Source organism: Eubalaena glacialis, chromosome 13 (genome assembly GCF_028564815.1).
Source record: "Eubalaena glacialis isolate mEubGla1 chromosome 13, mEubGla1.1.hap2.+ XY, whole genome shotgun sequence".
Classification (NCBI taxonomy): domain Eukaryota; kingdom Metazoa; phylum Chordata; class Mammalia; order Artiodactyla; family Balaenidae; genus Eubalaena; species Eubalaena glacialis.
In genome coordinates this window covers 79861872-79886892 of record NC_083728.1, presented here as the reverse complement: position 1 = coordinate 79886892, position 25021 = coordinate 79861872, and the positions used below count along the sequence as shown (strand labels likewise).

Sequence of the window (25021 nt, the reverse complement as noted above, 5' to 3'; positions counted from 1 at the left end):
AACCTGTAAAATCTGCTTAACTTGCTGAGTCAATTTAATGGACACAAACAACTACTTTGGAAAATCAAATTCTGAATAAACAGAACAAAATGATCTACGGACAGACTTTCCTTAGAGGCTCATACATGCACCAAAAACCCCAAGCAAACAGTGCCTAATAACTGCCACACAGTTAACTCTTACGAACACAATGACAAACAGAATTGCTCAAATTCTCCTATGTTATTAACCTATGTTACTGATTCAAGTCCTGTTCTGAAAAACTAAACTCTGGTCCAAGAAAACTGAGCAGCCTTCAAAGTCAATGAACAATTTAAACTGTAGCTTTCACTTGGGAGCTAGCAAATTATCCTCTTTCCAGTCCTGTTACTGAATTGCTGTAGGACCTATTAGCTAACTTCTCTAAACCTCAGTATTTCCAGCTGTAAAAAGAAGGAAATTCTGACACTATCTCAAAAAGATGATGTGGAAGAAACTCCATTTTCCGTAACTATGTATACTAAGTTCAAGAATAAAAGGATGAACACAAAGTTTTCCAGGCATATAAATAGTCCCGAGGCATTAGACAAAGTTAGCCAAACAGCAAATACCTTAATATACAAATACTTAATTTTGCTATGAATATTTTGTATCCTTTTATCTGATGTGATGGTCAAAAGTTTTTATTTTTAAAGTCTATCATTCAACCAAATAAAGCATAAATATTCTTTACCTTTAAAAAATTTCTAGTGTATATCTACCTATATGTATCATACACACAGTAGGTAGTTACTCAGTGATTGAAGAAAAAAAAGTAGTAGAAACTCAGGGGAGTTTTCCGTCCATGCCTCCTCACTGCAGGTACTAGGAATGCCTAACAGAGGTACAATATGTTTGCCCTCTCAGAGACCTAGGGGTCTCCTGAAGATCCTAAGGACCACACTGCCAGAGGTCACACCTCATGCTGGAGGCCAGGCAAGAACTAGAATTAGGCCTCCAGGGACTTCCCTGGCGGTCCAGCAGTTAGGCCTCCGCCCTTCCGAGGCAGGGGGCACGGGTTCGATCCCTGGTCGGGGAACTAAGATCCCACATGCCGCATGCTGGGGCCAAAATAAAAACAGAATTAGGCCTCCAGACAATCTTATTCCAGGGGCCCCTCCACCCCCAAACCACATGCCTACCTCAGAAAACCTCATTTTCCCACAAACTGCTAGCCACAAAATTCTTGATTAGTCACTGACTCCTTGGGAGAAGTGGACAGGTTACTATGTAGGAGAAAAAACTCTTGATTGAAACCATTTCACTTAGGAAAATCAGAAAATCTATATGCTCAGCAATCAGGAAACTAGCTAAATAATTTATATTAATTTTTATTAATTTATTAAATTAATGAAGTATTGTTATATTACTTCACTCAACAAGTACAGTCAGCCCTCTGTGTCTGTGGATGTGAAACCCACGACTATAAAACCAGCAAATACGGAAGGCCGACTGTGTTTGCCAAAGGGCTACTGTGTGCCAGGTGCTCTGCTAAGCACCAGGAGAACAGACACTGGTCCCTGCCTTCATGATACTTACACTCTCAAGAGAGAGACGATACACTAGACATGTAAACATACATCTATTATCAGAACTTGTAATTATTTAAGGGAAAAGTAAACCAAGGTTCTATGAGAGCCAAAAAGCAGGACTTATTTTGGATTTACCAAAGAGGAAAAACAACATTGAAAAAGGACACTCAACCTGACCTGTCAAAAAGATAAGAAGTGGGCAGGACAGGGGGAAAAGTATACCAGGTAGAGGGAACAGCAATGTAAGGGCTTGGAGAGTTACCGAAATTACTTGACTGCCAGTGGAAAGGGTGTCTCTTTGGGGGAGGGGACAGTGGCAAGAGACAAGGTTGGTGAGTGGGTGAGGTTACATAGGGTCTTGTAGTCCTACTAAGGAATGCAGATATCCTCTAAGCACATAGAAAAGCAATGAAGGGTTTTTACACAGGGGGTGATTTGATCCAATTAATATTTTAATTCACTTTGGCTGCTGTGTGGAAAACAGAATGGAGGGGGCGGGGCAAGAGTGGAAACCAAAGGCTATTGCTTAATCTGGACCAGAGGTGATGGACTAGAAAATTAGCAGTGGGGATGGTGCTGCATTCAAAATACATTCTGAACGTGGAGATGACAGGACTGGCTGATGGACTGGATTTAGCAGTGAGGAAAGAGGGCTATATTTCTGGTTTAAGCAACTGGATGGATAAGAGAAAAGGGCTAGAAATATATTCTGGGGAATCATTTGCATACAGATGGGTAAAATGACCAAGGGAATGTGGAGAGAAAGGGTCCCAGGACTGAGCCCTAAAATACTTCAACATTTAGAAGCCAAGCAAGGAGGGAAGGCGGGGCTATGAAAGAAGACTGAGAAGTAGTCCTTGATGTAGGAGGAAATCCAAGAGAGCACGTCACAAAGCCAAGAGAGTGTCTAGAGTTTCTGTATCAATTGCTGCTAAGGGATCAAGGAAGTTGAGGCCAGAAAATCAACTTCTGAATTTGACAAGATGGAAGGCTCAGGTAACCTACATAAGACCCATTTCTGTAGACTGGTGAGGATGAAAGCCCAAAAGAATGATTGAGAGAATGAGGGGGTAAACAACATTTCTAAGAAGTTTTCTGGTGACAGGAAGCAGAGAGGGAGCAACAGGTGGACATGGATGTGGGGAAAGACAAGGGATTTTTCTTTTAAGATAGATAAATTAAAGCTGGTTTGTATGCTGACAGGAAATGCTTAATAAAGAGGGAAAAATTGATAATGACGGCTTGGGCTAGAGTAATATTATGCATGTTTTTTCAAATTGCAGATTAACCCCCATGAGTGGATTGCAAAATCAATCTAGTGGGTCTACAACCTATTTTAATAAAAGAGACTATCAGAGTGTACTGCATACAGCATTGTCTCATGAAGCTTTCATTTCAGTTACATATACATACCGTGTTTTTTTAAAAGTCTGAAAAATAGTACATGTAGACATTAAACATGACGCTACAGAACATAAAAGAAAGTATCAATATTAAATAATCGGTGGCAAAGAGAACACAATATAGTATGCCTACAAGTTAACGTCAACCGTGCAAAAATCCACATAAAGAGTAGCTACAGGGCTTCCCTGGTGGTGCAGTGGTTGAGAATCTGCCTGCCAATGCAGGGGACACGGGTTCGAGCCCTGGTCTGGGAAGATCCCACATGCCGCGGAGCAACTGGGCCCGTGCACCACAACTACTGAGCCTGCGCATCTGGAGCCTGTGCTCCGCAACAAGAGAGGCCGCGACAGTGAGAGGCCCGCGCACCGCGATGAAGAGTGGCCCCCGCTCGCCGCAACTAGAGAAAGCCCTCGCACAGAAACGAAGACCCAACACAGCCAAAAATAATAATAATAATAAATAAATAAATAAATAAAATTTATTAAAAAAAAAAAAAGAGTAGCTACAAAAACTTCCATTTGCACCCGGTACAATGAACAGACACGGAAAAGACCATGTGGAGTTAAAACTGTTACAATGGCTTTTACTCCCTCCCTACACACACACACAAACAGCTAAATGCTTCTCATCAAACTTGGACAGCACCTGTTCTGAGTTAGCGTTCCAAAGGAGCCCACTGCCCCTAAGCAAAGCTCTACCCCAGCATTCACCCATCTCTCCTCCAGGTACTTCCAGGCCGGACCCAGGGCTTTATACCTTCGAAGTCCCTGCTCCAACACCGGGCCAGGCTCCCCACCGTGACGCCTGCAATGCTAGTGAGTGGATGAGGGAGGGAACAGGCACCCTGAAAGGCAGCCGAGACAAGTGGCAGTCGGCCCCCCGTGCTGGGCACGCGGTGGGCGTGGGGGCGAAGGTTCGGAGGGCCAGAGCGAGAGCCCCTTCCTCCCCCGCCTCCCGATCCTTCGCCCTCCCCACAAGCCGCGACGAGGGGTCGCCCCAGGCCCACGTCTCCCGGCTCCCAGGGTCTAGCGGTCCCCAGCTGTGAGCGTCTGCCCAAAGCCAGCGACGCGCCCGGAGTTGCTTACACTTCCATGTCGACCCCGCCTCTTCGCCTCCGGCCGACAGCACCCGCGGAGCTCCACACCGCCCCGCCGCCGCACCTGGAGTCCACGCCGAGCTCCCTGTGGCCGGCTCCGCGCGCCGCGGTGCACGCCGGGATCGCCGCGCTGCACACCGGGAGCCTGGAGGACCGGGCGGGGCCGCGAGCCCTGCGTGCCCCTCTAGCCGTCCGAACCCTGTCCTCTACGCCCAGCTCGACTTCAGACTGTTAAGCGTTTGCAGACAGGATTTAGCTCACGTTTTCGTGGTCTAGGTTATATCTAAGTAGTATGAATAAAGTAAATTTCCAAAGACATAATCGGATTAGTAGGCCTTTGCGGCATTAAAATCCCACCCCTGGAATAGTAGCAATGGCAAGGGGCGAGACGGCCCGGGGCCGCTGGAAATGCTCTATTTCAGGACCTGGGTGCTGGGTACGCGTTGTGTTCCGTTTCTGAAAATTCAGTGAGCTGCACGCTTAGGTGCATTTTTCTCTATGTGTGTTATAATTGAATAAAACGTTCTAAAAAGTGGGGGGGGGGAAATCTCCGCCTCCCTTCTCCCATTTCCCATTCTTCGGAGCTATTTGGCAGGAAAGTACAAAGAGCTTGAATGACAAGCACAGTCTCTGACCTTCCACCCTTTCTAGGAATTTGTCGAAAGGGAATTATCAGATGCTTGAAGAAAGATCGATGTGTAATGATAATTTTGCTGGGAGACAGCCTAAATACCCAACAATGAGGAGTTGATAAATCATGTTTGAACCATACAGTATAATATCAATATATGTGACCATGAGAAATTATGTAGCATAATTTGATATGCTAGGGAAATGCTCAAGATAGGATTTAAAAGATGGAAAATGATGTGGTGTGACTCTAATAACCTAAGGAAAAATAAGCATAGGGAAAAAAATACCTAAGGGTATGGGAGATAGAACCACCTAATCTACTAAATTTTGTGTTCTTAAAAAAAAAAAAAAAAGGTGAAATGTTGATGTCTATTATTTTCTGGAATTTTGGTATGGTTTGAAATATTTCTTAAAGACTGGAAGGAAATATGCCAAAAATTAACAATGGCAGGTGTCTTTTCCCCCCACTTTTTAATAGTTATATCAGATCATTTACTAAACACATTCTCTTTGCAAGGCCCTTGATAAGTGCTTTGCTATTCCGTGATATTAACAGTAACAGTGCAGGCTTTGCAGGCAGCCTGTGATTCTATTTACCTCCATCACTTTCTTAGGGGATGTTTAACCCTGGGAGATTACCTAACTTCTCCTAACCTCAGTTCCCTAATGTGTAAATCATAGATCTGTTAGATACCTAAAATGACTGGCACATACTTAGTGCTCAACAAATAATAATTACCGTGACAGTACAACAGTGACACTCTATGAGGTAGATTCCTTTGTTATTCAAATTTTACTACTGAGGAAACTGAGCCAAGCTTGGAGAGATTATAATTTACCAAAAGTCACTCCTCTAGGAACTTGTCCAGTAGAGATTCAAACCCAGGCAATCTGAACACATACAGGAGGTGTATTAAATTGTTAATGGTGACTGATGACTGGGACTTCCCTGGTGGCGCAGTGGTTGGAAATCCGCCTGCCAGTGCAGGGAACACGGGTTCGAGCCCTGGTCTGGGGAGATCGCACATGCTGCAAAGCAGCTAGGCTCGTGTGCCACAACTACTGAGCCTGCGCTCTAGAGCCCGCAAGCCACAACCACTGAAGCCTGGGCACCTGGAGCCCATGCTCCGCAACAAGAGAAGCCATCGCAATGAGACGCCCGTGCACCGCAATGAAGAGTAGCCCCTGCTTGCCACTAGAGAAAGCCTGCGCACAGCAACAAAGACCCAACGCAGCCAAAAATAAATAAATTAATTAATTTTTTAAAAAAATAGTGACATGACTGGATAAATGAAATATGCAGTATTAATACAATGGAATACTATTTCGCAATAAAAAGGAATGGAGTACTGATACATGCTACAACATGGATGACCCTCAAAAACATGCTAAGTGAAAGAAGCCAGACACACATATTGTATGATTCCATATATATGAAATGTCCAAGAATAGGCAAAAAAATCTATAGAGACAGGAAGTGGATTAGTGGTTGCTTAGGGCTGGGAGAGGGGCTAGGGTGGTGATGGAAAGCTGATGGATACTTTCTTTGGAGGGAAACAGAAATGTCCTAAAATTAGATTGTGGTAGTGGTTACACCTTCCTGTGAATACACTAAATAACACTGAATTGTACACTCTAAATGGGTGAATTGTATGATATCCAAATTATATATCAATAAAGCTATTAAAATGTTTTTTACTGGTATTTGCCTGTGGGGATTGCTTGGAAGAGAAGTGAGGGGAATTTTTAACATTTAATTTTACACATTTGGAATTTTAAAAATATTTTTCAATATATATGTTATTTTTAAACTATCAATACAAAAGAAAAATTTTTTTTTGGCCACGCCTCACAGACTGTGGGATCTTAGTTCCCTGACCAGGGATTGAACCCAGGGCCACGGCAGTGAACATGCCGAGTCCTCACCACTGGACTGCCAGGGAACTCCCTACAAAAATATTTTTAAAACAACTAATTTACTTTAAAAATCAACAAGTAAATAAAATGCCAACCCAGACCCAGGTGGTCTAATTCATGTGGAGAGTCCCCATCGTGTTATTCACTCAGCAAACATGTACCGATGGCCCATTCGGTGGTGAGGATACCAATATGAATAATACACACCTCCTACCCTGCCTAGCTGACAGCCTAGTTGGGAACGAGCTCTGGACATCAATAACTATGATATGCTGTGTTTAGACGCTATGGAACAGAGGAGGAAATGACTAATGAGGTGGAGAGATGTCCCAAAGCCAGGGGTGTTTGAGTGGGGTGTGGGAAGGAACACACAAGGCCAAGGCTTCAGGGATGGGCTTCCACAGAAGAGAAGCTAGTGCCTCTGAGGACCCCATGATAAAATGGCTAAGCTCCAGGTTCTCCAAGGGACACTACCCTAAGACTTTGGGGGCCATATGCAGCCACCCAACCTATGGCATGGAGGCAGCCAAGTAGTCAGGAGAGAGGCCCTCCCCCAAGGGAAGGCTGCCCAGAAGGAGCCTGCGCAACAGGTAACCCAGGCAACAAAGCTGGGCCAGTCCATAGCTGAAATTCCTGCCTGGCATGTCCCCACTCAGGGCCTCCCTGAAACTTTCCTAACTTGAGGCTGCCTAACGAGTCTCTGTTCTTTGCCACCCAAATCACACCACCCTAGAAAATGACTTTTTTTTTCCTTAACAGCTGGCTTTTTAGGCAGAGGTATTAAATACATACAAAGGGCTAGAGAATGAGCAAAGCCCGTGTGCCCTCCCAGTGGAAATGTCCTGTTGAACACTGAAGCTTTTAGGTTTAGAGCTCAGAAGAAAATAAGCAGATAGAGCTTTTGAAGGTATAAGTAGAAATTGAAGCCTTTAAAGTGAAGTCACCTAGGGAGAGTCTAGAATAGTAAGACTTGGGTGCTTACCTGCTGCCAGAGAGTTGATCTAAGCTCTTCACATGTGTACACTCATCTAATCCTCACGAAATCCCTATGGGGATGCATGCCAGGCATGGCGTTAGCGTGGTCGCATTCACTTCTCTCAGGAGTCCTCAGAGTTAAGCACTATGATCAGCCCATTTCACAGAGAGGAAAGTAAAGCTCAGAGAGGAGTCAGGAAGTGTCAGAGCCAGGGTTCTCACTGTTCTCTGGCCAACTCCAACCTCACCTCTCTCCTGTCAACATTAGGGATTCCTCCCTGTTCTGCACTAGACCCTTCCGAGACTCTTGCTGTACCAAGGTGGAAATTTTAGGGGAGAGAGGCCGGGCAAGGTTTTCATTCTTCCGAGGCAGGTAAATTCCATACAGCCCTCAGCCCTCAGCTGAAAATGGGTGTGGTCCATTGTCTGAACAGTCATGGACCCCCAAGCTGGCAACGAGAATGGACACAGAAGGTTTGCCTATGGTCAAGGCTCCTCAGACGGATGTTATTGCTGCTTGCACAGAACACAGGCTTCGTGGCCAGACTACTGGTAGTCATTCTCAGCTCTGCCACTTCCTAGCTGGCTGTTTTGGGGCAAGTCACTTAATCTCTCCCAGACTCAGTATTCTCATCAGCAGAATGGGAGTAATTATAGCATTGACCACAAAGGGTGGTTGTGAGGATCTAAGTACGTAATCACTATATAATATGTTTAGCATAGTGCCTGGCACACAGAGCTCAACAAGTATTAGCTATTGTTGTTGTTTTGTTTCTTGTTCTATTTATATACAGGAAATGCCTCAGGCTACCTCTAAATTTCTTCCTTAACTTTTTCTTCCCTCAGGCAGGAGTCAGAGCTTTGGATTTCTGAGGATGATGCTCAGAAGATGTAATAAGGTAAGAACCTCTCCCTTTCCTCCCTGACTCCCTCTTCTCCTGGGAGCACAGTTATTATTATCAATAATAGCAATGAGGGACTTCCCAGGTAGTGCAGTGGTTAAGAACCCGCCTGCCAATGCAGGGGACACGGGTTTGAGCACTGGTCCGGGAAGATGCCACATGCTGCAAAGCAACTAAGCTTACTGTGCACCAAAACTACTGAGCCTGCACTCTAGAGCCCGCGAGCCACAACTGCTGAGCCCACGTGCCACAACTACTGAAGCCCGTGCACCTAGAGCAACTAGAGAAAGCCTGCGTGCAGCCAAAAATTAAAAATAATAATAATAATAATAGCAATGAAAGCACATTTATTGAGCCCCGACTGTATAGCTGCCAGACCTAGTGTTGAGATTTTACATATATTATTAACTCAGATTCTCACAACAAATCATACAAACTAGGTATTTTTACTCATTTATTCATTCTATATATTTTTTTCATTTAACAAATACTTATTGTGTTCCTTCAATGTTCTAGGTACCTGGAGTACATTAAAAAATAAAACAGACAGAAATCACTCACATTCTAGTGTGCAGGGACAAGTGCAAATAAACAAATAGATGACAAATACAGTATGTCAGAGAGTGATGGTGCTGTGGAGAAAAATAAAGGTGAGGAGGCGAGAGAGAGAAGGAGAGCAAACTGCTCCTTTAAACAAGGTAGTCAAGGAAAGTCCCCACTTTCTGAGAAGGTGACATGTGAGCAGAGACATGAAGAAGGTGAGGGAGTGACACACACTGAACAGCGAGAAGTACAAAGACCCCATGGCAGGGACCTCCCTGGTGGTCCAGACTCTGCGCTCCCAATGCAGGGGGCCCGGGTTTGATCCCTGGTAGGGGAACTAGATCCCACATGCATGGTGCAACTAAAAAGTTCAACTGAAAAGATCCGCATGCCTCAATGAAGATCCCGAGTGCCACATCTAAGACCCAGCACAGCCAAATAAATAAATATTTTTAAAAAACAACAAGCAAACAAAAAACACATGGCAGAAACACCTGTTTTTTTTGTTTTGTTTTGTTTTGTTTGTTTTGGGTTTTTTTTTTTTTTTTGCCTCGCCGCGTGGCCTGCAGGATCTTAGTTCCTGACCAGGGATCGAACCTGTGCCCCCTGCAGTGGAAGCATGGAGTCTTAACCACTGGACCGCCAGGGAAGTCCCCAGGCCTGGATGTTTGAGGACCACACCGAGCCAGTGTGGCTGAAAAGTCACAGGAGGAGAGGACAGAGACGTAAGGAAGGAGGAAGCGGGGCAGGTCACTGAGTTCTAGGCCACTGGAAGGATGTTGGCTTTCACTCTGAACAGAATGGGGAGCCAAAGGAGTGTTTTGAACAGAGAAGTACCGTGACCTAACTTAAATTTTAAAAGGCTCCTCTGCTCCTGTGTTAAGAAGGGACCTTCCAAGGGCAAGGGTAGAAGCAGGGACAGCAGAGGAAAGACTGTTGTAACTAATAGTCAAAGGAAAAGATGATGGTGGCTCAGTCCAGGAAGAAGCAGTGGAAGTGAGAGAAACAGATTCTGGATATAATTTGAAATAGATCCAACAGGAGTACATGACTGATCAGATTTGGGTGTGAGGAAAAACAGGAGTCCAAGGGTTTTGGTCTGAGCAACTAGATGGTTGGTGTTGGCATTTATTGTCATGGGAAACACAAAATGACACTCACATTCAGGAGTGGGGAGATCAGGGGTTCAGTTTTGAACGTGTTGACTTTTAGATGTCTTTTAAACATCTGAGGAAAAAGATCAAATAGCCATTTGGATATAAAAGACCGCCCCGCCCCCATTTTACAGTAAGTGACAGAGTTGGAACTTAAGCCAAGATAAGTTTGACTCTGCCACCCTTACCTTTTGTGTTAAATATCTGCCACCAGACTTTTGCTTCTGGCCAAGATAGAGTCAGTTGGGATCTGATTTACCATCACGCATGAAACAACCAAAAAGCAAAATTAAAAAGGCAAAATAGGGACTTCCCTGGTGGTCCAGTGGGTAAGACTCTACACTCCCAATGCAGGGGGCCCAGGTTCGATCCCTGGTCAGGGAACTAGATCCCACATGCATGCCACAACTAAAGAGTCCACATGCCACAACTAGGAGTCCGCATGCCACAACTAAGAAGCCCACATGCTGTAACTAAGACCCAGTGCAGCCTAAATAAATAAATAAATTTTTTTAAAAAGGCAAAATACATGAAACAAAGTTTTTCAATGAAAGATAGTGACTCCTGGGAGACAGGAAACAAAAGAGGTGAGCCCTATAGTAATCCAGCTTACTATTTTGAGAAAGTTCCAAGGACATGATGCAGGGAGGAAGAACCGAGGCAGAGTCTGGCAGACCCCCTGAGTTGAGAAAAAAAAGTGGAGCCTAGAGAGACAGAGGACTTTAGAGTTCATCAAAAAGAGTAACAGGGAGAAGAGAACTGTGAAGATCTACCGAGGGTTCCCTGCGAGTATTCAGTGGATTACTGATTAGTGCATGCATGTGAGGAAACTATCTGAGTTTGGGGAAAGAACCATCCAAAAGGATTAAAAAGAATAGTGCCTATTCCTACCAGCCAGACTGGGAAAACTCATAATTCACTGGGTAGAGTATTCAAGAAGGTCTTCCCTTATTAGTGGGGAATAATTAGCTCTAGACTGCGCATTGCTTCTGACCTAAGAGATAATGAAAAGCAAAACCCAAAAGAATCAAACTGTTTGCAAGTAACTTAACTGCATCTCAGAGAAAAGCTCAAAAAGATTTATAGGAATACAAAAATATCCAACACCTAACAAGATAAAGATCTCATGTCTAGCATCCAAAAATTTCTAGGTATGTAAAAAGACAAGAAAATATGAACCATAATGAGGAGAAGGATTAATAAATCAGAGAAGGACGTTAAAAGTTATTATAACTATAATCTATAGAAATTGGCTCATGCTGATATGGAGGCCAAAAAGTCCCCAAATCTGCCATCTGCAAGCTGCAGGACCAGGAAAGCCAGTGGTGTAATCCGGTCCAAGTTCAAAGGCCTGAGAACCAGGTATTTATGCAAGGGAAGTGAAAGCATATGTCCATAGAAAGACTTGCACATACAAGTTTTATTTGTAACGACCACAAACTGGAAGCAACTCAAATGTCCATCAACAGGCAGCTGGATAAACAAATTGTGGTATATCCATAGAATGGAATATTATTTATCAATAAAAAGGAATGAACTATTGAAACATGTACTAACATGGATAAATTTCCAAATAATTATGCTGAGTGAGAAAAGACAGATCAAAAAATATAATAATTTCATATACATAATAATTCCATGTATATATAGAGAGAAAATGTAAGCTAATCTATTGTTACAAGCACATCAGTGTTTTCTTGGGGATGGATGGGGAGAGGCAGGAGGAGGAGATTATGAAGAGGGTAAGGACAATTTTGGGTATGATGGGTACATTCACTATTTTGATTATGGTGTATTTTCATGGGTGTACATATGTCAAAACATATCAAATTGTACACTTAAAATATTTGTATATTATTGTGTATCAATTAAATCTCAATAAAGCTGATACATACATCGTATATATGTACATACACGTACACACACACACACATCCATACATATCCAGATTCATGAGGCTTTTAACAGTGAGACTGTGAGCATTTTTTAACACTTCCCCAACACCCTTTCCAGCCTCAATTCATTTGCCAAAGGGTTTGATCCCTGTACGTTGCTGGGTATTCAGGAATGTGACCTCATATTTGCAAAGTACCTCTGGCTTTGACACTTGACCTCCCAGGAGAGGATGTCAGGCCTCAGACACTAGCAGGTAGATCCCAGGGGTTTGCCACAGCACTCTCTCAGTTGTCAGGACCACATGACTCACAGCTGGCCTCAAGGGCTTCCCTGCCCACCTAGGGGCCTGCTGCAGCCCTGTTCTGGGACTGTTGTGGGAGAAGACAGGAGAGGTTGGGAGGTCACAGAGATAAAGAGGATGAGGCCTTGCTTCCAAGGAGCCCACAGTTGGGTGGGGGAGAAGACCCAGAAGCCACAACTACAGTGCTCCCAATTCAGGGAAAGACTGCTAGATGCTTCTCCAGGATCGCATGGGAGCCCAGAGCTGGACACCTGGATCGGCAGGGAGTCTTCCCAACGTTGATGATGCTTGGCTCGAATACTGACGGATGAATGGGAGTAGCAAGACAGACAGTGAGGGAAGGCATTCCAGGCACAGGGAGGAGCATTTAGGAAAGCTTGCAACAGCCTGATGCAACAGCCTGATGCACTCCACTCTTGAGTGAGGGCTAAAAACCTTCAACCCATGAGGTATCCCAGCTACTGGTCCCTTCTCCCCTCCATTCCATCCTCAATACTGTTGCCAGAAGTATCTTTCTAAAAAAATTTTGGTTCCCTCAATTTTTAAAATCTGTTGGCTCCCTATGACCTATGGGAGGACCATAGGTCCTATCAAGACCAAACTCTCTCGTTTGACATTCAAGGTGCTTTACAATCTTACCCCAACCTACTTCCCACCTCTCCTTCCCACCTCCATTCTAAAGCCCCTGACCCTTTGTTATAGCCACTCTTGGTTTCCTGTTCTGCAAGCAGGCCATTCACTTTCTGGCCTCTGGCCTCCGGGACTTTGCCCAGGCTGCTCCCCCCCGCCCCCCGCAGGGAATGTTCTAACCCCCTTTTTCGCTGAGCTAACTCCCTTTCATCTTCCAAGACTCAACTCAGGGGACATCTCCCCCAGAATGTGGAACTTCCAGGGCAGAAGTTCAAGGGCCCCTAAGGCCAGAACCCCGCTGTCTATTTTGTTGAATAATTAGTTAATTAATCGTGTCAGGGAACCCTTCCCTGAGTACCCCAAGATGGACGCCCCACTCTGCGCTGCCCTCTGTGCCCCCTGCACACCTTATCCACGCTTTGTTAGAGCTTCTTGAGGCAAGCATCATTTCTTATGCTCACTTCCTTTTCTTCAGTGTCTAACTCTGTACCTACCACATAGGAGGTGCGGGTACGTGTTTTTTGAATGAACGAATGATCGGGCGTGGCTTTTCACCTTGTGTCTCCTGTGAGCCCGCCAGGCCCGGCCCAGTGTCTTTACCTCTATCCCTAGCCCGGGTCTCCCTCCAGTGCCCGGAGCAGTCTGCAGCCTTGATCACTGCCGCCCTGGCACCACCCTCACAGTCCCTACCGCCTCCCTAGGGCCGCTCAGCCCAAAGCCGCTCCGGAGACGGCTCCGCCCACAGCTGGGGTTGGAGGGCGGAGGCAACGCCCACCGGGCCGGGCCGCTTGGGATTGGTGCGGCCGCCAATAGGAGGCGGGGACAGCGCCGGGCCGCTGTTGACGCTCTCCCGGCCAGAAAAGTCCAGCCCCGCGGCCGTGGAGAGACGCACTGCGCGGCCAGGCGGTGGTAAGTGCTCGGCGGCCGGACAGGCTGGACGGGCGGGACTGGCGGGACTGACGGGAGCGGAGGATGCAGAGGACCCGCGCGAACGCGCTGGGCGCTGCCCACGTCCGCCTCCGCCACAGGCTGCGCTCCGCCAAGGGCAGTGCCCCAACCCGGAGCCGGCCCCGCCCGGGGGACACCGCCCGGTGGCCGACGAGGCCGTCAGTCCCGCCCTGTCTTCCAGACCCGGAGAACCTAGGCTCCCGGACGGCAAGGAACCGCCCAACATGGCATCGGAGGTGAGTGGGACCTCGAGGACGCCGGTCCTCCAAGCCTCCAAACGAGGGGGAGGGGCGCCCTGGGCGCCAGCCGGGACAGTGACCTGCGCACGCGATCTCCCCGAGCCAGACCTGCCGCCCTCCACCCTCCTGGTAATTGTCCTCGCTGGCTCCAGGCAGTGGGTACCCCCTGGCGCACCTGCCAGAGCCCGAAAGAGAGCTTTGCCCCGACTTCCCGGTGTCCCCACCACCATCTGCTCTCCCCCGTCCCTCACCCCTCCCCAGGCAGCCTTTGTGGCAAACGCACCAACCCACACTGCTGGGGAAGGTGGCCCTGACCTGACCGTGATCTAGGCCGGGCAGGAAAGGTGTGGCCCACTCATTCAGCACCCTCACCTCTTCATTCCTTCCTCCCCGCCCCCTGCCCCCCGTCCTCCTGTCAGTCCCCATCCTGTGCCCCTCTCCTACCATAGCAGTTGTCCCTGTGTATCAGAGTCCACAGGACTCTTGCGTGTGCTAAGAGCCAGGAGGTAGGGGACCTACCTGTGGGCCCCAGGACCTGGTGGCTTCCTCATTGGCCTCTCTCCCTCAGAGCCAGAGGACTCCTGGGTTCTCTTTCTGACTGAGTGGCAGGAGTCTGAGGCACAGGTTCCTTTCCTTGGGCCTCAGTTGATTTACCCAGCAGATGGGGATAATATTAGCTGTCTGCCTTCTCTGTAAGGTACTGGATCATGAGGTCATTGCTTTGAACTCTTCAGGTAAAAGGGGCTGTTTGCTTGATGCCAGAGAAGGGAACCCTGGGGCTGGGAAGCAGGAGGTGTGGGCTCCAGTCCCTCCTGGCCCCCATTAGCTGGCAAGTCACTTCCTCTCTGGGCCTCAGTTTGTTTATTGAATAAATGGGTTAAGACTGTCTGCCCTGCTAGCTTCTGGGTCATGGTGGAGGGCCCATGGCAGGGCCTGGACTTTGGAGCCAAACAGACTTGGCTTCTGAAGCAGTCACTCGACCTCCCTGAACGTCTTTCCTCATTTGTAAAATAGGGGTAACCTCATAGGGGGGTTTAAGAGCATCTGGAGAATGCCTGGCACAGGGCAAAGCAATAGTAGGTGCTCAATAAATCATGGCTAATGACACTAAGAGGGACAACGCCGGTATTTCCCGTGTGTTCTAAATTGGCTGTTGCTCTTTCATCCCAGCCCGAACCAGTGTCCCTGTCCCCTTGCCCCAAAGGGATCCTTCTGGCCCAGATGTGCCCTGGCTCACAGCAGTGCCCTCTCCCACCACCTCGCCCCTCCCTCAGTGCCCAGGTGGTGGCACGTCACTCTGACATCCTCCTGGGGTCCTTTTAAGACTGCCAGCAGGGTAGGAGCTTGGCCCCAATGCGGAGTGGGCTGCCTTCAGGAAACCAGGGCGCCAGGCGACCTCTGCTTGCCCCAGGCCGTCCTGTTGGTTGGCACTAATTGGTTTGGCTGCGGCCCCACTTGTTAAATAGTTGTTATTACTAACAACCCACGAAGCGAGTCCAGGGGCCTGCTGGGGGAGGTGATGACAGGCCCCTGGCTGAAGGGCAGCCTGCCTCCCCATCCTGACTGGCTGGCCCTGACCCTCTGGCCCCAGTGGTCAGGACCAGGGCCCCACGTGGTGCTTTGCTGGAGATCTAGGCTTGGCGGGGCAGCAGGGGGTAAGGGGCAGGTCCAGCTCAAAAGGCTGAGTGGGGGCAGAGGCTACATCTGCAGGGCAGAGTCCTCTGGCAGCCAAGGCTGCTGGGCACTGAGGGGTCAGCTCACAGCCTGGGGCCAGAGCACGGTGGAGGTCCCAGGGGTACACACAGGAGTGAGGAGTGGAGCTAAGGCACACCCTGACCCTGGCAGCCCTCGGCCCCTCCCTTAGCAATACCTAGAACTTCCTGAGTACCAGGCACTGTGCTATGCATGCAGTTAGCTTAATCTAATGGCTTAATCTAACAGCTCCATCAGATAGATGCTATTATTATTCCTATTTTATAAAGGGGCAACCCTGAAGGTTAGAGAGGTAATATAACACTCCCATGGTCCGGTGGCTAACTGAGGTCTGGGACATTGCAGGGAGACAGAGGAGAACATGTCCCCAGTGGCCACTGTAAACCCCCCTCCACAGAAAAGATGCCAGTGAAGTAACATTCCCATCTCCACCCCAGACCACTCCCCTCCTGTCCTTGGCTCACTGGGCACTAGGACTGCCCCTCAGGCATTCTGCGTTCCCTCCCCCATCTGTCCCATGCCCTGACCTATGCCCTCTTTCAAAACAGAGGTGTCTCTGTCCCATCCCTCTGCCCTTGGCTCCTGGGGGGCAGAGGGTCAGCTAGTGACCTCCTAGAAGGCCAATGATAACGGGTGTGTCCAGGGTGCTCTCCAGAGGAGTCGGGGGTTGGGACCTTAGGCCCCACCCCAAGCTGGGGGAGGGAAATGCAGGTAATTTGAGACTGATGGGACCCCTCAAGTGCCTCCTCACCTGTCCCTGCAGCAAATGTTCAGAACAGCAGAGCCAGCAGAGAGGTCCTGGTGGCGTGTGGGGTTTAGAGCAGGGCTTCGACTTCCGGCTGCCGAGGTGCAGTCCAGGCTCTGCCACTCTCAGCAAGGGCAAGGTACAGATCTGCTCTGTGCCTCAGTTTTTCCTCTCTGTAGCAGGATAGTATTGGTACCCAGTTCACAGCGTTGCTGTCTGCGTGACAAGCAAATAATGGTGCCTGGCAGACAGTGAGAATGCGACATATGTTAGCCAGTATTATTGTCATTATCCCTGGTACATCAGAGCTGGATTCCAGAGTGACTTCTCACTTTTGTCAGTGGCAGGAAGGGTCCTAGAAGTTCTGCTGTGGTCTCAGGGGTGCCTGCCACCATCTCCCTGGAGCAGCGCCCCCATGGTGGGAAAGAACCTAACTTCAGTGTCCAGCCAAGTTCCCACATTCACTCCCTCAGTGACTCTGGGCAAGTTCCTAACCCTCTCTGAGCCTCAGTTTCCTTATCTGTCCAGTGAGAATAACCCTGCCCGCTGGCTCCCACTGCCGTCAGATTTGATAACTCTCCTGAGGGCCCTTTGTGGGAGGTACTGTTCTCAAGGGGGGAGGAGACTAATTGCTCGTGCCCTCCTGGCCAGAGCGGGAAGCTGTGGGGTGGCCGGTTTGTGGGCGCAGTGGACCCCATCATGGAGAAGTTCAACTCGTCCATCACCTATGACCAGCACCTCTGGGAGGTGGACGTGCAGGGCAGCAAGGCCTACAGCCGGGGCCTGGAGAAGGCGGGGCTCCTCACCAAGACCGAGATGGACCAGATACTCCAGGGCCTGGACAAGGTACTCTCCACACCCCCAGGCCCAACCCAGGGTCCCTCCCTGTGGTCCCAGGCTTTCACCAAATCCCCGAGCGAGCGCAGGCTGCGGTATCATCCCAAGCCTGTCCTCTCCCCTCGTAGTGATCATATGCCTAGAGAGGTGCCCTTTAACCACATGCTGTGCTGTCTCTCTTCGTCCCTTAATGCCCCTGTGGTCCTGTGGCTCCTGAGCAAACGTGCTCTTGGCCTGTGATGCTCCTCGGGGGGATGGAGCGCTGCAAGGACTCAACTGCTGATGCCCGCCCTCCTGACCCCCGTGTTGCTGCTGTCTGCTACAGGTAGCTGAGGAGTGGGCCCAGGGCACCTTCAAACTAAACCCCAATGATGAGGACATCCATACGGCCAATGAGCGGCGTCTGAAGGTGAGGCCACCCCCCACCTCACCCCCCGCCCCTGCCCCTCCCCTCTCTGGGCCGCTTGGAGCATAAGCACCATCATTCTGTTCCCTTCGTCACTGGGACCTCAGAGCAGGAGGCCTGAGCAGAGATGGCAGAGATCGGGCAGAACCAGGGGACCCCGGGGCAGGGAGGGAGGGCCACAGGCTGGGGAGGCTGTGGCCTGGGCTGACCCCACTGGGCCACAAGCAGGCAGACCCCGACTGCGTGCCTCCCTCCACCCCCAGGAGATCATCGGTGAAACCGCAGGGAAGCTGCACACAGGACGAAGTCGGAACGACCAGGTGCCGCCAGCCTGCCCGGCTCCCCGCCCTGGGCCTTCCCAGCCTTGGGGGGGTCCAGGCAGCAGAGCTGGGGCTCAGCAGCGGTCCTGGCTCCCCAGGGAGGCAACACATCTGTGGTCCCTGAGTGCCACATCCTCCTCCCAACAGGTGGTCACGGACCTCAGGCTGTGGATGCGGCAGAACTGCTCCACGCTCTCTGCCCTCCTCCGGGAGCTCATCAGAACCATGGTGGATCGGGCAGAGGCGTGAGTGCATGGAACACCAGGTGGCAGAGAGGGGCACGAGGGCAGCCAGGGTCTCTGCTCCCCCGAGACAGGCAGCCTGAATGCCAGACCTAGGTGGCAGGGGTCATGAGGGTAGGGGGCCAGGCTCTGGAGTACAGGGGTACAGTCCGGAACTCCTGGACTGAGTGAGGCAGAGCAGCCAGGAGCGGGGATTTCTTGCAGCATCCCCGACCCCCAGCCAGCCCAGCTCAGCAGGCAGGGGGAGCTCACCCTTTGAGGGTTCACAGGCCAGAGGCTAAGGCACTAGGCAGATGGCCTGAAGCCTGAGGAGAGGGGCCGGCTTGCCTGGGGCAACCAGAGAGTCACTCCTTGGCCTGCCTGTGCCCATGTGCCCCGTCCCCACACAGCATGGCGGGCAAAGGACAGAGCTGAGGGCTGCCTCCCGCTGGCCTCATCCCAAGCTTTGGCTTCTGTGACATGACTGCTGAGAAGTCTCTATTTGGTGTCAGAGACAGGGTTGACCCCTCCTCTTCCCCAACTCCCTGTGACCCCTGTTTCACTGACTTCACTGGGGGAAAACAAGGGCCCCAAAACTGTCATTCTCGGGGCAGGGTGGGTGTTGGGAGGATTAGGGAGTGACTGCTAATGAGTACAGGGTTTCTTTCCTTTTTTTTTGGCTGCGTTGGGTCTTCATTGGTGCATGCAGTGAGCAGGCTTCTCACTGCTGTGGCTTTGCTTGTTGCGGAGCACGGACTCTAGGCGCGCGGGCTTCAGTAGTTGCAGCACGAGGGCTCAGTAGTTGTGGCGCACGGGCTGAGTTGCTCTGCGACATGTGGGATCTTCCCAGACCAGGGATCGAACCCGTGTCCCCTGCATTGGCAGGCAGATTCTTAACCACTGCACCATCAGGGAGGTACCAGGGTTTCTTTCTTGGGGTGATGGTTGTACACTAAATGTACACTTTAAATGGGTGATTTGTATGTGAATTATATCTCAATAAAGCTGTTTATTTAAAAAAATTAGAACCGTCACTCACAGCACCTCTGCCACCGCCCTGCCTACTTTAAAGTGCCCCCAGCTATTCTGGGCTCCTCTGGAGCTCCTCTCATGCTCACAAACTCGGCCTCTCACTGCCAGGTGGTACCTGCCGTGCACCTCCCCTCCTGCCCTGGCCCCTGCCCAGATCTGCTGCCAAGGTGCAGAGGCCCCAGCTGAAGGTGTAATCTATACTTGGTCCTACGCTCACCCTCTGGACGCCCCACAGCCATGGCCCAGTCACAGTGCCCCACCTCCTGACCCTTCCCTTACCCCATGTTTGTCCCCAGGAGATCACTTGGTCCCTTGTGCAGGCAGATCCTTGGTGAGCCTGCCCTGCTCTTCCCTACAGGGTCGCAGGGTCCCAGGCAGGCCTCGCCTGAACCCCGAGCCCCTCAGGCTCTCTGCCCCTACTCTTCCCCCACAGGGAACGTGACATCCTCTTCCCAGGGTACACACACCTGCAGAGGGCTCAGCCCATCCGCTGGAGCCACTGGATCCTGAGGTGAGCGGGCAGTGATGGAGGGGCGTGGTGGAGGGGAGGGGCCCAGCCCAGGCTGCCCTGACCCTCCTGCCTCCTGGCTTCCCACAGCCATGCTGTGGCACTGACCAGAGACTCGGAGAGGCTGCTGGAGGTGCAGAAGCGGATCAACGTCCTGCCCCTGGGGAGGTGAGTGAGGCCCAGTGCTCCAAGGATGGGGTGGCTGCCATATAGTTAGCGTGGTCCTTGGGCTTCCAGAGAAGAGGAGGGGCCAGGAAGGGCAGAGGGGGCAGAAGCCAGGCAATCAGCCTCCCTAGCCACGGTGGGAGGGGGACCACAAATGGACCCTCAGCTCTAAGATGGGGACAATGAGTGTGTCACAGCCAGGCCAGAGCTCTCCAGAGAGCCAGCCAGCTGCTCACATCGTGCCGTTTCCCCTGCGTGAGGACAACTGTCTGGCACCCAAGCCGACCAGGCCGCAGCCCTGGCAACCAGAGCTCGGCACAGGTGTGCATGCAAGTACGTGCCTGCCGGGAGCCCCGGTCACTCAGATCCCCTCCCATCTCTGCAGCGGGGCCATCGCAGGCAACCCTCTGGGTGTGGACCGGGAGCTGCTCCGAGCAGGTGAGGCACCCTGCCCCTCCTTTCCCAGGAGACCACCCTCTGCATCTGCCAGGTCTCGCAGACACACACCTAGAGAGGGCAGGGGTCCGGGTAAAACTCTGGTCTATTATCTATGGACAGTGAGGCTGGAGAGGCAAGGGGAAGCCACGGTAGGGGTGCGTGGTGCCGGGGAGACTCAGGGCTCCCGCCTCCCTCCTGGGACCTGTACCAAAGACCTTCCCAAACTCCTGCCCCTCCCTACTCCTCCTCCCTGAGAGGGGGTCGTGGGGGGGGGCTTGGCAGCCTGGTTGGGGGGTGGGGATGGGGAGAAGGCCCCTCCTCGCCCTCCAGCCCAACCTTATTGCCTTCCCCTTCCCAAATCGGCCAGAACTGAACTTTGGGGCCATTACTCTCAACAGCATGGATGCCACCAGTGAGCGAGACTTTGTGGGTGAGTCCTGGGCGCTAGCCCGCCCGCCCTCCAGGGCCAGTCCCCTGCAGTGTGTGCTGCCTTTGTCCCCCGGCCCTGCCTCCTCTCCAGCTTCCTGCCACCCCCATATGGCCCACCGGACCTTCTCCAGGCTGGGTGAGGGGTGAGGCCTGGTGACCAGACAGTCTGCTCTCCCTTTCCTCCCACAAGCTGAGTTCCTGTTCTGGGCTTCGCTGTGCATGACCCACCTCAGCAGGATGGCCGAGGATCTCATCCTCTATGGCACCAAGGAATTCAACTTGGTGCAGCTCTCAGATGCCTACAGGTAAGGCTGCGCCTGCTCTCCCCCAGCTCTGCGCCCACCAGCATGGCTTATTTCCTCCTGACCCCAACCCCTGGGCAGAGCTGCCCAGCAGACCAGCCAAGGGACACCAGAGCCCCTTCAGCCCCAGCATCTCTGTCTCCAGCACCGGAAGCAGCCTGATGCCCCAGAAGAAAAACCCAGACAGCCTGGAGCTGATCCGGAGCAAGGCGGGGCGAGTGTTTGGGCGGGTAAGCAGGGCAGGGAGTTGGGGCAAGGCCTCTGCGCTGACCCGGAGGGTCCTGAGGGCAAGTCCAGGACAGGCTCCGAGGCCCAGCCTCCTGATCCTCACTGTCCCCTCAGTGTGCTGGGCTCCTGATGACACTCAAGGGACTTCCGAGCACCTACAACAAGGACTTACAGGTGCGAGGCTGGGCACCCCGTTGCATACACACCACATACCAGTTCTCGGGGTCCTGGCTCATCTGGGCAGGGGCCCCACAGACCTGCCACCTCCTGTCCTGCGCACCCAGCCCTGGGAGTGCTCTCCTCTCCCTTGGTGCGGGGTGTACAAGGTGCTGAGTGTTCCCAGTGGAAGGCAGTGGGGAGGCCTCACTGGGGACCGGGCTACTGGGCCCTTACCTCCTGCCACGTGCCTCCCAGGAGGACAAGGAAGCCGTGTTTGAAGTGTCCAACACCATGAGCGCCGTCCTCCAGGTGGCCACTGGCGTCATCTCTACACTGCAGGCAAGACACGCCTCTTCTCACCGAGGCCCCTAAACTCAGGGCTGGGATGCCAGGAGGGTGATCTTGAGAGGAGGCAAGCGTGGGTGGGTCCAGAGGCCGTGGGGCAGAGGGAGGGGGTATGTGCTTGTTCCTGCCCTGGGAAGAGCGAAGAGACACACTGCAGTAGAACGGAAGTGGGTTAGACTCAAGGAGCCCCATCAGCTGGCCTGGCCAGATTTCTTCTTTAACCATTTACTACAGGAAATTTCAGTATACAACAGTTGAGAGGCTGTATCATGAACCCTTACGTACCAACACTCGGCTTAAACAACAATCAACCCATGGCCATTCTTGCTTCAGCTGTCTTTACCCACTACCCCCTCCGCCGTTGTTTTTAAGCAAATCCCCCTCATCATTTCATTCCTAAATAGTTCAGGATGTGTCTCTAAAGCAGTGGTTCTCAAAGTGTCGTCCTGAGATCAGCAGCATCGGTATCACCTGAGAACTTGACAGACCTGCAACCCTAGGCCCCCCTCCAGACCTGCTGAAGCAGACTCTGGGTTATGCCACAGAGATCTGTATTCATTATAAACCCTCCAGGTGATTCTGATGCTAAAGATAAGGAGGCAACCCCAGTAGCACAGCTAATAATTATCAATAATTATGAAATGATGGTTCAAGCAGAGAAAGCAGAAGAGGGTGGGTAAGAGGGGATCTGCTCAAGGCAGGAGACTTCCTGGCTGAGGGGGGGTAGGCCTTAGGCTGGCAGCTCCAGGACCAAGGGCCCCCCAGATTCACACTCGCCTGGACTGCTGTCCCCAGATTCACCGTGAGAACATGGCACGGGCTCTTAGTCCTGACATGCTGGCCACTGACCTCGCCTACTACCTGGTCCGCAAAGGGGTGAGTGTGGGGCGGCCAGGGTGGAGGGGCGAGGGGGCGGGGATGTTCCTCAGGCTGGGGGTGGCAGTGGTCATGGCGGGGGGCGAGCGCCGGCACCCCCAGCAGAACAGGGAGCTCAGGAAGCCTGCGTCAGCACCGCTCTCCCCCCGCGCCCCCAGATGCCATTCCGCCAGGCCCACGAGGCCTCCGGGAAAGCCGTGTTCATGGCCGAGACCAAAGGGGTCGCCCTCAACCAGCTGTCGCTGCAGGAGCTACAGACCATCAGGTGCGCCCCCCTCCCCTGCCCTCCCCTCCCCTCCCCCTGCTGCCTTCTGGGAGGCCAGCCTGGGCCCACCTCCTCCTTTCCCCCCAGCCCCCTGTTCTCGGGAGACGTGAGCCACGTGTGGGACTACGGACACAGCGTAGAGCAGTACGCAGCCCTGGGGGGCACCGCGCGCTCCAGTGTCGACTGGCAGATCGGCCAGGTGCGAGCTCTCCTCAGGGTGCAGCAGGCCTAGAGCCCTCCCCATGCCTCTCCCAAATAAAGTGGGCCCGAGAGGAGGCTGTGTGTGTTTCCTGCCCAGCCTGTCTGCCTCGGTGGGTGGGGATGCAGTAGGGGCCATAGAGGAAGTGGAGGAACTGGACACGCATGGCTAGAGTCAGTGATGGGGAAGGGGGGAGGGGATGCGCATCGAGCCTCCACCCTGCGCAGGCCCCACCCCTTCACCGCGGGCCTCACAGTGACTTCCTGCCTTGGGTGTCTTGGCGGGACTGGCTTCCTTGGAGCCCTGGTGGGAGCTGACGGGCTTGGTTAACCCAGTCAGCCCCTGTCCATCCCCCTTCCTTCCAGTGTCCTTCCTAGGCTGCCCTGCTCACATTCTCCCCTTGCTTAACCCACCCTTCCCCAGACCATCAGGGTCCTGTACCCTCTGAGGGGAATGGTGTATCTGGTGGTAAATGGTGTATCCGGCTAGCATGTGATGCCACGCACTAGGTGAGCTGCATACACAGGTAAAGAAGACGCTTCCTCCACCCTGAAGAGTAACGTACAAATTCCCAGACACTAACCGTGAGGTGAGGGCCACGGACAGGTGGTGCCAGAGGGGCCTGCCCGTGCTGCAATCAAGGGAGGGATGGTCTCACTGAGTCTGCAAAGAGCCCGAGGCCAGGCCTAGGACATGGTAAGTATTCAGTAACGGTGGGTGCCCAGAGCCAGCAGAGATGCAGAGGCCTCGTCTATACAAATCTCACCAAAATCCTGATAATAAAACATAAATTTCAGACGTTTCTTAACAACAAAGGTAAGCAAGCTAAACACAGAGAAGAATGAATAACTCCTCCTGAGCGATTCTGGGAGCAATGAAAAGACTTTGTAAGCTAAAGAACCAAAACTCCAGCAGTGGGGACACTACACCAAATTCCCAAAAGGGTGAAAGCTGTGGGTCACACATAGAATCTTCTAGAGTGGTGTGGTTCCTGATTATCATCATCATCATCTTCAAACTTGTTGAAAAGAAAATTTTCAGTCCCCACCGAGACCCACTGGATCACATTCTGGGTGGGCCCAGCAGTCTGTGTTAACAAGTCCTTCAGGAGATGCTGACGTGTGCTCAGGTTTGAGAGCCACCAACCTTTAGAACCTTGTTACACGAAGTTGCTGCAGACGAGCAACATCAGCCTCCCTGGGCCCCTGCCCTGACCTGCTGATTCAGAATCTGCAGCTCAACAAACTCACCAGGTTATTCTTGTGCACATTTAGAGTCAGAAGTGCTGATCTGTAGATAAACAGCAAGGACTTATTGTATAGCACAGGGAACTATATGCAGTAACTTGTAATATCCTATAATGGAAAAGACTCTGGGGAAAAAAAAAAAAATATATATATATATATATATATATATATATATATAAAACTGAATCACTTTGCTGTACACCTGAAACTAACACAATATTGTAAATCAACTATACTTCAACTTTTAAAAATAAAAAATTAAAGAAACCCAGAGGGGTCAAACAGAAACAAAAAAAAAAGTGCCAATCCAGAGAATGCCTAAAATCTAGTCTCCGAAATGAAGGAGGGCCTCAGCCATCCAACAGCAGACAGGATTAAAATAACTGTAATACATTTAG

At 51.2% G+C, this 25021-nt stretch overlaps 2 protein-coding genes across 5 annotated transcripts in view; one reads left to right on the top strand and one right to left on the bottom strand.

Moving 5' to 3' along the window:
- The window catches only part of CRCP (CGRP receptor component), a 63847-nt gene extending 59722 nt beyond the window's left edge, over positions 1–4125 (bottom strand). For 2 of the 3 annotated variants that reach the window (XR_009703158.1, XM_061208205.1), the window contains exon 1: positions 4040–4119. Coding sequence is in view for 1 of the 3 variants with exons in the window: in XM_061208205.1 (XP_061064188.1) it covers positions 4040–4047 (8 nt within the window). In the remaining 2 variants the exon portion in view is untranslated. Of the gene's footprint in view, positions 1–4039 lie in introns of all 3 variants that reach the window. The other variant, XM_061208206.1, reaches the window with a different exon arrangement.
- Positions 4126–13837: 9712 nt separating this feature from the next.
- ASL (argininosuccinate lyase) lies at positions 13838–23452 on the top strand. Of its 2 annotated transcripts, none has more exons than XM_061208633.1 (17): positions 13838–13910; positions 14131–14185; positions 17382–17492; positions 17809–17892; positions 18153–18209; positions 18357–18454; positions 19896–19973; positions 20061–20138; positions 20521–20573; positions 20941–21003; positions 21193–21307; positions 21450–21534; positions 21647–21706; positions 21947–22030; positions 22832–22912; positions 23071–23177; positions 23265–23452. In XM_061208633.1, exons 2-17 carry the CDS (start codon positions 14174–14176, stop codon positions 23407–23409), a joined length of 1311 nt encoding a protein of 436 aa, XP_061064616.1. In that variant the 5' UTR covers positions 13838–13910; positions 14131–14173; the 3' UTR covers positions 23410–23452. The 2 variants fall into 2 exon arrangements, with proteins under 2 accessions (XP_061064616.1, XP_061064615.1); XM_061208632.1 differs by having other exon boundaries at positions 17298–17492.
- Positions 23453–25021: the final 1569 nt, after the last annotated feature.